The sequence below is a fragment of the Tachyglossus aculeatus genome, chromosome 3 (genome assembly GCF_015852505.1).
Source record: "Tachyglossus aculeatus isolate mTacAcu1 chromosome 3, mTacAcu1.pri, whole genome shotgun sequence".
NCBI classification, from domain to species: domain Eukaryota; kingdom Metazoa; phylum Chordata; class Mammalia; order Monotremata; family Tachyglossidae; genus Tachyglossus; species Tachyglossus aculeatus.
This window is the reverse complement of record NC_052068.1, coordinates 102,075,331-102,085,078: the sequence shown is the minus strand read 5'-3', so window position 1 is coordinate 102,085,078 and position 9,748 is coordinate 102,075,331. Positions and strand designations below refer to the sequence as shown.

The 9,748-nt window shown below is 49.6% G+C and overlaps 1 protein-coding gene across 1 annotated transcript; it reads left to right on the top strand.

Moving 5' to 3' along the window:
• Positions 1–1,781: 1,781 nt before the first annotated feature.
• Positions 1,782–7,070, top strand: LOC119925440 (normal mucosa of esophagus-specific gene 1 protein-like). Its single transcript, XM_038743563.1, has 4 exons — positions 1,782–1,817; positions 2,873–2,958; positions 5,424–5,484; positions 7,002–7,070. Exons 1-4 carry the CDS (start codon positions 1,782–1,784, stop codon positions 7,068–7,070), a joined length of 252 nt encoding a protein of 83 aa, XP_038599491.1.
• The last annotated feature ends 2,678 nt before the right edge of the window (positions 7,071–9,748 follow it).

The following is a 9,748-nucleotide window of genomic DNA, read 5'->3' as shown; positions in this document are numbered from 1 at the left end:
TCTACCTGGGTGTTGTCTGGTGAGTGACTGATTTGATCCGGGGGACGACGACGACGACAGGTGTTTGGGGGTGGGGGGTTGTCTTTGAGGGGACCCATCCTCCTGGGACCAACAGGTGATCATAGCCCAGCATGGCAGTAACATCCCTAAGGCAGCCATCTGAGGCAGACTTGTTACAGCCTGCCGTGATGGTGGCGGCAGCCCCTCAAGACTCAGCCTAGTGGGAAATGATGCTAATAATTATGGTATTTAGTAAGCGCTAACACTTTGCCAGGTACTGTTCTAAGTGCCGGGGTACATACAAATTAATCAAGTTGGACACAGTCACTGTTCCCCGTGGGGCTCACAGCCTTAATCCCCATTTTACAGATGAGGGAACTGAGGCCCAGAGAAGTGAAGTGACTTGGCCAAGGTCCCGCAGCAGACAAGTGGCAGAGCCGCGATTAGAACCCAGGTCCTCGTAACTCCCAGGCCCATGCTCTACCTACTAAACCATGTTGCTACTGCCCCTCCCTCCTCTCCTCAGGATACCATGCCCTGGGCACACAGCTGTCCACACGCCACCACTTGTGACTTGCTAACCTCAGGTGGCATCCGTTGTTGGGTAGGGATCGTCTCTATATGTTGCCGACTTGTACTTCCCAAGCGCTTAGTACAGTTCTGTGCACACAGTAAGCGCTCAATAAATACGATTGAATGAATGAAGGGCCACCCCTGTTGGGAACACTCATTAATCAACGGCATTCATTCATTCATTCATTCAATCGTATTTATTGAGCTCTTATTTTGCGCAGAGCACTGTACTGAGCGCTTGGGAGAGGACAATAGACAATAGGGCACGGGCTTGGGAATCAGAAGGACATGGGTCCTAATCCCAGCTCTGCCATTTACCTGTTGTGCGATTTTGGGGAAGTCACTTCGCTTCACTGAGCATCAGTTCCCTCATCTGTAAAATGGGGATTCAACACATGGACTGTGTCCAACCTGATGACCTTGTATCTACTTCAGCGCTTAGAACAGTGCCTGACACAAAGTGCTTATAAATGCCATTTTAACACAAATATAGTAAAGAGAGACTAGAGCTCTAATCCCAGCTCTGCCAGTGGCCTGATCTCTGTGACCTTGGACAAGCCTTCTCTTAGTTTCTTCATCTCCTTCCCTATTGATTAATTAATATAGTTTTAGTTATGGTACTTGTTGAGCACTTACGCTGTTCTAACCACTGAGGTAGATACAGACCTCCCCCCGACCTGCCTGCCCTGCCCTCAGCAGCTCTTTTCAAAGGCCACCCTCCCTCCTTTCTTCCTCCTTAAAGGTATTTTGTTAAGCACTTACAATGTGCCAAGCACTGTTCTAAGAGCTGGGGTTGATACATAGTAATCAGGTTGTCCGACTTGGGGATCACATCTTAATCGCCATTTTACAGATGAGGTCACTGAGGTACAAAGAAGTTCAGTGGCTTACCCAAACTCACACAGCAGACAAGTGGCAGAGTTGGGATTAGAACCCTTGGCCTTCTGACTCCCAAGCCCGTGCTCTTTCCACTGTCACGCTGATTTCCTCTCTTCTCCCTCTTTTCCTTCTCCCCTTCTTCCTCTCTCATTGCTCCCTCCTGTTCCTCTCACTCCTCTGCCCCTCTCTTTCTCCCTGCCCCTCCCTCCCTCCTGCCCCACTCCCTCGCTCCTGGGTCCACTCCCCCTGCTCCCCTGGGGGCCGCCTGTCCCACCCCGTCCTGACTAGACTCTCCCCCTGCCTGCTTGCTCCCTCCTAGGCTGGCCACCATGGGCACCTTCCAAATCCTGATGAAGAAGAAAGAGGTCGCCAGTCTTCCCCTCCTTCGGCCCCTTCCCCACTTCCCCCTGCCCCGGGCTGTTCCTTCGACTGGGCTGGGGGGAGGGGGGAGATCTCACCCCCACTTTCCTTATCTCCTCCCTCCTACTCTCCCAAACCCCGCCATCCCTATTTTCTCCCCACTTCCTTTGCCTCCCTGCTACCCCCACCTCCCTCTTCCCAAATCTCTCCCCTGCAACTACCTTGATCTTCTTTCCTCTCCTCCTCCTCTGCTCCTCCTCTGCTCCCTGCTACACCTGCCTCCGTCCCCCACCTCTTTCTCCCCCAGTCTCTTTCCCCTGCTACCCCTTCCCTTGCCTCTTCCTCCCGCTTCTTCCCCCATTTCCTCCCCATCTCCACCCATCTCCTCCCTCCACCTACTTCTCCCCAAACTCCTCCCCCATGTCCTCTTACCATCTCCTCCCCTGCTAACCCTACCTCCTTTCCCCCACTTCCTCCTCCCCATTTTCTCCCCCCACTTTCGCCCATTTCCTCCTCTTCTACCCCTACCTTTTTCCAAGTTCTTTATTCCCCTACCTCCTCCCCATCTCCTTCCTCCACCTCCTTCTCCCCAATCTCCTCCCCCTGCTACCCGAGCCCCTTCCTCCACATCCTCTTCCCATCTCCTCTTCTGCTACCCCTACATCCGTCCCCCCACTTTTTCCTCCCCATCTCCTCCCCCCCCACCCCGGCTATCCCTATTTCCTCCCCCCACTTACTCCTTCCCATCTTCTACGCCCACTGTCCCCCATTTTTCTCCTTGGCTACTCTTACCTCCCTTCTTCCCACTTCTTTCTTCCCCCATCTCCTCCCATCTCCTCTTCCCATCTACTTCTCCCCCAAACTCTTCCCCTCTCTATCCCTCCCTCCTCCCCAATCTCCTCCCTGTTACCCCTATCTCCCCACCCCCCACCCCGGTTCCTTTTTTTCCTCAATCTCCTCTGCCCTGCCACCCTTCCCCCTCCCCATCCCAGCTCCCCCAGGGCCGCCTGACCCTTGACCCCGGCCCCTGACCGCCATCTGTGCCTTGGCTGCTCCCCAGCTCATCCCGCTGGCCACCATCGTCACCATCGCCGGGTTGGGAGCCATCTCCGTGTCCGTGTACTCTCTCTTCCAGACGGCCGTCATGTGAGTAGCAGGCCCCAGGACCTGTCCGGCAGTCAAGTCATCAATCGATCAGTCGGTGGCGTTTATTGAGCACTCACTGGGTGCAGAGCACTGCACTAGTGCTCGGGAGACTACAGTGGAACAATGTAACGGACACACTCCCTACCCACGGTGAGCTGACAGTCTAGAGAACGAGGCGGACAAGTAAGAGAATTGACAGAGTGTAGGGATAGAAACCTAAGTGCTTTGGAATAGGGATGGGGTGAGTATCAGTGGCTTAACTCCTCACTCCCTTGGTGACCTCATTCGATCCCACGGCTTCAACTATCATCTCTACGCTGATGACACTCATATCTACATCTCTGCCCCTGTTCTCCCCCCGCCCCCCACCTCCAGGCTCTCATTTCCTCCTGCCTTCAGGACATCTCCATCTGGATGTCTGCCCACCACCTAAAACTCAACATGTCCAAGACTGAACTCCTTGTCCTCCCTCCCAAACTCTGCCCTCTCCCTGACTTTCCCATCACTGTTGACGGCACTACCATCCTTCCCGTCTCACAAGCCTGCAACCTTGGTGTCATCCTCGACTCCGCTCTCTCATTCACCCGTCACATCCAAGCCGTCACCAAAACCTGAGGGTTTCACCTCCACAACATTGCCAAGATCCGCCCTTTCCTCTCCATCCAAACCGCTACCCTGCATGTTCAAGCTCTCATCCTATCGCGTCTGGATTACTGTATCAGCCTCCTTTCCGATCTCCCATCCTCTTGTCTCTCCCCACTTCAATCCATACTTCACGCCGCTGCCCGGATTGTCTTTGTCCAGAAACGCTCTGGGCATGTTACTCTCCTCCTCAAAAATCTCCAGTGGCTACCAATCAACCTACGCATCAGGCAGAAACCCCTCACCCTCGGCTTCAAGGCTCTCCATCACCTCGCCCCCTCCTACCTCACCTACCTTCAATCCTTCTACAGCCCAGCCCGCACCCTCTGCTCCTCTGCCGCTAATCTCCTCACCCTGGCTCGTTCTCGCCTGTCCCACCGTCGACCCCTGGCGCACGTAATCCTCCTGGCCTGGAATGCCCTCCCTCCCCACATCCGCCAAGCTAGCACTCTTCCTCCCTTCAAGGCCCAACTGAGAGTTCACCTTCTCCAGGAGGCCTTCCCAGACTGAGCCCCCTCCTTCCTCTCCCCCTCCCCGCCTCCATTCCCCCCGCCTTACCTCCTTCCCTTCCCCACAGCACCTGTATATATGTATATATGTTTGCACATATTTATTACTCCATTTATTTATTTATCTTCCTTGTACATATCTCTTCTATTTATTTTATTTTGTTAATATGTTTGGTTTTGTTCTCTGTCTCTCCCTTCTAGACTGTGAGCCCACTGTTGGGTAGGGACCGTCTCTATATGCTGCCAACTTGTACTTCCCAAGCGCTTAGTACAGTGCTCTGCACACAGTAAGCACTCAATAAATGCGATTGATTGATTAATTGATTGATTGATTAAGGGGCATCCATACAGCAACTACTCTCCCTGCCTTCAAAGCCTTATTGGAGGCACATCTCCTCCAGGAGGCCTTCCCCAACTAAGCCCTCCTCTTCTCCCACTCCCTTCTGCATCTCCCTGACCTGCCTCTATATTCATCACCCAACCCCCACAACTAGCTCCACAGCATGCAGGTACATATCTGTAATTTATTTCTAATTAATGTCTGTCTCTCCCTCTAGACTCTAAGCTTGTTTTGTAGGGAGGGAACGCGTCTGCTAATTCTGTTGTACTGGGCTCTTCCAAGCACTTAGTACAGTGTTCTGCATACACTAAGTGCTCAATAAATACCGCTGATTGATTGATTGATTCAGTTCCTGTTCAGGGCTGCTGGGGTTTGGTGGGGTTGAAGGAGAGTACAACATAATTAAATCAATCAGTGGTATGATCAATCAATTAATGAGCACTTGCTGTGTGCGGAGCACTGTACTGTTTGGGATTACAACAAAACAATACAGTCAATCAATCAATGGTATTTATCAAGCACTTACTGTATGCAGAGAACTGCACTGTTTGGGAGAGTACAATAAACAGAATCGGTAGACACGTTCCCTGCCCACACCGGGCTTGTAATCTAAGAGACGAGCTAACATTCAATGCTATCGATTGGGTTCTCTCTGTGTGCAGAGCACTGCATTAAGTGCTTTCGCGAGTACAACATAACAGATTTGGTAGACACGGTTTCTGCCCACAATAAGCTTAGAGTCTAGACACGAGTTTACAATCGATGGTACTTACTGATCTCTTACTGTGTGCAGAGCACTGCACTAAGCGCTTGGACGAGTACAATATAACAGAGTTGATAGACACATTCCCCGGCCCCAATGAGCTTCCAGTCTGTGGTGGGGAGGGGCGGATGGGAAGTTCAGAAATGTCATTTTCAGGGGGACACTACAACTGCTTAGCGTCTTTCCTAACGGATGCCATCTTGGACTTCAGCCTCAACAGGTCCAAAATTTCAGAGCCATGGGAGAACGTAGATTCTACCCAGCCTCAAAAGGTAGCGGGCCCACCTCCGCCCCTTCTTCTGAAGGGCCCCTCCGTCCCCCGCTGAACAGTGACAGGCTCCTTGACCTGATGACCTTGGTCCTGGGCCCAATCCTCTCAGAGGGGCACCTGCCCGCAACTCCCTGCCCTGCCCTGCCCTGCCCTGCCCTGCCCTCCCCTCTGGGCCCCGGGAAGAGGGGCATTGGTGCCACTTCTCGGTGTGTGGGTGGGGAAGGGAGGAAGGACGGGGGCATTTGTACAGGGTGGGCCGGTCGACTTGGGAGAGCAGGTGGACCAGAAAGGCCATTTCCTGCATCTGTATGATCCCAGTCTGACCCAGGGATGAGGAGGGACCTGTGGGAGTGAAACAACCATTTTGTTTTTGTTCTGTATGGTATTTGTAAAGCACTCACTATGGGCCAGGCACTGTACTAAGCATTGGAGTAGATACAAGCTAATAATAATATGCTTACTATGTGTCAGGCACTGTACTAAACATTAGCATAGATGCAACCTAATCTGATTGGACACATCCATGTCCCACGTGGGGCTCACAGTCTTAATTCCTATTTTACAGATGAGAGAACTGAGGCACAGAGAAGCAAATGGACTTTTTAATGCTATTTGTTAAGTGCTTATTCTGTGCTAGGAACTGTACAAAGTGCTGGGGTAGATACAAGCTAATCTGGTTGGGCACAGTCCCTGTCCCACATGGGGCTCACAGTCTTAGTCCTTATTTTACAAATGAGGGAACTGAGGCACAGAGAGGTGAAGTAACCTTCTTAATGGCATTTGTTAAGCACTTACTATGTGCCAGGCACTTGTTCTAAGCACTGGGGTAGATACAAGGTAATGTGGTTGGACACAGTCCCAGTCCCACATAGGGACGGTCATGGGGTTCACGGTCTTAATCACTATTTTACAGATGAGGTAACTGAGTCTCAGAGAAGTGAAGTGACTTGCCCAAGGTCACCAAGTAGAAAAGTGGCAGAGCCAGAATCAGAACCCATATCCTTCCGATCCCCAGGCCCATGCTGTGTCCACTAGGCCATGCTGTCACAGTCCCTGTCCTACATAGAGCAGAGAACTTTTTTCTGGATGAAAATCAAGGGAAATCACTTTCTATTCACTTATCAATCACGAATATTTCCCAAGCACATACTGTCTGAAGAACAGTATACAAAATACCCGGGAGAGAACAATAATGTTCATAAATACCATTCCTGCCCTCAGTCAGTCAATCAGTTCGTGTTTGTTGCACACTTTCATTCATTCAATCAATCGTATTTATTGAGCGCTTACTGTGTGCAGAGCACTGTACTAAGCACTTGGGAAAGTACAACATAACAAGATAACAGAAACGTTCCCTGCCCACAGTGAGCTTGCAGTCTAGCAGGGAAGGCAGAGATTAATAGAAATAAATAAATTACAAATATGGACATAAGGAGCTTAGGAAGCTTAGGATCTAGCAGAATGTATTCTCCAGGGTTGCGGTTCCTGGAACACAGGTTTTGTCTCTCTGCTCTGCAGTTACTCTCGATTAACCAGCAGTGGAAACCCATCGAAGAACTGCAGAAGATGAGAAGGCTGACCAAGTGACCAAGATACCGAGCCACCAGCTCCACCCCCCGGGAATCCAGAGGAATCATCTCTGTGCAAATTCACCTTCCGAACCAGCGCACGGAGATACTTCCACTGCATTCTCGGGGTCATCCCCCAATCTGCGGGCCTTCTTGGTCCGGGTTCTCCCGCCCCAAGGAGGGACCACCTTGCAGGCTGGCGACCGGACATGTGGAATCCGACCCTAACCCAGAACTCCCAGTTTGGCGTACACGGTCCTTTCTGGAAAGGTCAGTAGTGGCCTCCCCTGCTTCAGCCTTCCTTGAGTGGAAATGGGTTCACGTCTACTGCTTTGTGAGGTAGACTGAATAAAGTCCGTCCCCCCGCAAATAAAGGCAGAATGCATGCTTCCTCATTCAGACAATTTTAGCTCACCCAAAGGAAACACATTCTGAAAAAAAGAAACACCCACAATTCACAGTTAGGAAACTTGGAATGTCAGAATTCATAAATTTATTTATTCAGTCGTATTTATGGAGCACCTACTGTGTACAGAGCACTGTACTAAGTGTTTGAGAGAGTACAGTAGGATATAAAATAGACATATTCCCTGACCACAACAAGTTTACAGTATAGAGGACCTGAGTTCTAATCCCAGCTCCCTCATTTAAGAATTGTGGTAAGCAGCATGGCTCAGTGGAAAGAGCCCGGGCTTGAGAGTCAGAGGTCAGTCTTTCATTCATTCAATCGTATTTATTGAGCACTTACTGTGTGCAGAGCACTGTACTAAGCGCTTAGGAAGTACAACATGGCAACATACAGAGATGGTCCCTACCCAACAGCGGGCTCACAGTCTAGAAGTCATGCGTTCTAATCCCAGCTCTGCCACATGTCTGCTGTGGGACCTTGGGCAAGTCACTTAACTTCTCTGAGCCTCAATTGCCTCATCTGTGAAATGGGGATTAAGACTGTGAGCCTCAAATGGGACAACCTGATCACCTTGTATCCCCACAGTGCTTAGAACAGTGCTTTGCATATAGTAAGCGCTTAACAAGTGCCATTATTATTATTATTATTAATTTATTTATTTATTTTACTTGTACATATCTATTCTATTTATGTTATTTTGTTAGTATGTTTGGTTTTGTTCTCTGTCTCCCCCTTTTAGACTGTGAGCCCACTGTTGGGTAGGGATTGTCTCTATATGTTGCCAATTTGTACTTCCCAAGCGCATAGTACAGTGCTCTGCACATAGTAAGCGGTCAATAAATACGATTGATGATGATGATGATTATTATTATTATTGAACTTGTTAAGCCGTTAGTATGTGCCGAACACTGGTCTCTGCACTGGGGTAGGTATAGGTTCATCAGGTTGGACACAGTCCTTCTGCCACATGGGACCCATTGTCTAAGTAGGAGGGAGTAGGATTTCATCCCCATTGCACAGATGGGGTAACCGAGGGACTTGTCCAAGGTCACACAGCAGACAAATGCCAGAGCAGGGATTAGAACCCAGGTCCTCTGACTTCCAGGACTCTGTTCTTTCTACTAAGCCAAGCTGTTTCTTTGCCTACTGTGTGACCTTAGGCAAGTCACTTCACTTCTCTGAGCTTTAGTTCCCTAATCTGTAAAATGAGGATTCAAATTAAGAGCCCCATGTGGGACATGGCCTGGGCTGTGTCCACCCTGATTACCTTGAATCTACCCAAGCACTTCCTCTCTCCCGGTCATACCTGGAGGGTTTCCAGTACTCTACCAGTCTCGGCTATGGGAGAGAGAGTCAAGAGACCTACACATTTCATTCCTAGCTTGAGCAGTGGCTAGCGAGTGGAAGACAATCTGCTACAAGTCAAAACTCACACATGCTGGGCAGCAGCGAAATGGGAGAGAGTCGAGGGCAGAAACTCGAGTTTACTACGCAGAAGTCGGCAGTGGTAAACCTCTTCTGTACTTTTACCAAGAAAAATCTATGGATTCACTACCAGAACGATTGCAGATGGAGAGCCGGGGGTTTTGGGGAGAGATGGGTCTGTGGTGTCGCTATGGGTTGGCAATGACTCGATCACATAAGAAAAGACCCAAGCCCTTAGAACAATGCATGGCACCTAGCAGGCACTTAACAAATAACGTAAGAAAAAGAAAAAACAAGGTCAGATGAGATGGCTCATGAGTCATACCTGAAGCTTGACCTTACCATAGGGATTGTCTCTGGGGCCCATTTCTACTTCCCAAGTGCTTAGTGCAGTGCTGTGCACACAGTAAGCGTTCAATGAATACGACTGAAGAAAGGAAGAAATGAAGGAATGAACCATTCCCTCCCATCGTCTGCCCAGAGAAGGATCTCCAGGAAAAATCTTTCAGGCCTTTCAAAAGACATAAATGAATTCCACATTCGCAAAAGAGATTTTCGTGTATTTATGCATTACTATTATCATTATTATTATTATCCTTCACAATACAGGTATACCTACCAACTGTATTATGTTCCCCCAAGTCAATGCTTTGCACAGAGAAAGCAGTCAGTAAATACCATTCATTGATCCCCTCTAGACTGTAAGCTCGTTTTGTCAGGGAGCACGGCTGCTAGTTCAGTTGTACCATACACTCCCAACAACTTAGTGCACATAGTAAGCGCTCAGTAAGTACGGTTCATTAATTGGTTGAAGTGGCTTTGTGGTCTCGCTATATTCATTCATCCGATCGTATTTATTGAGC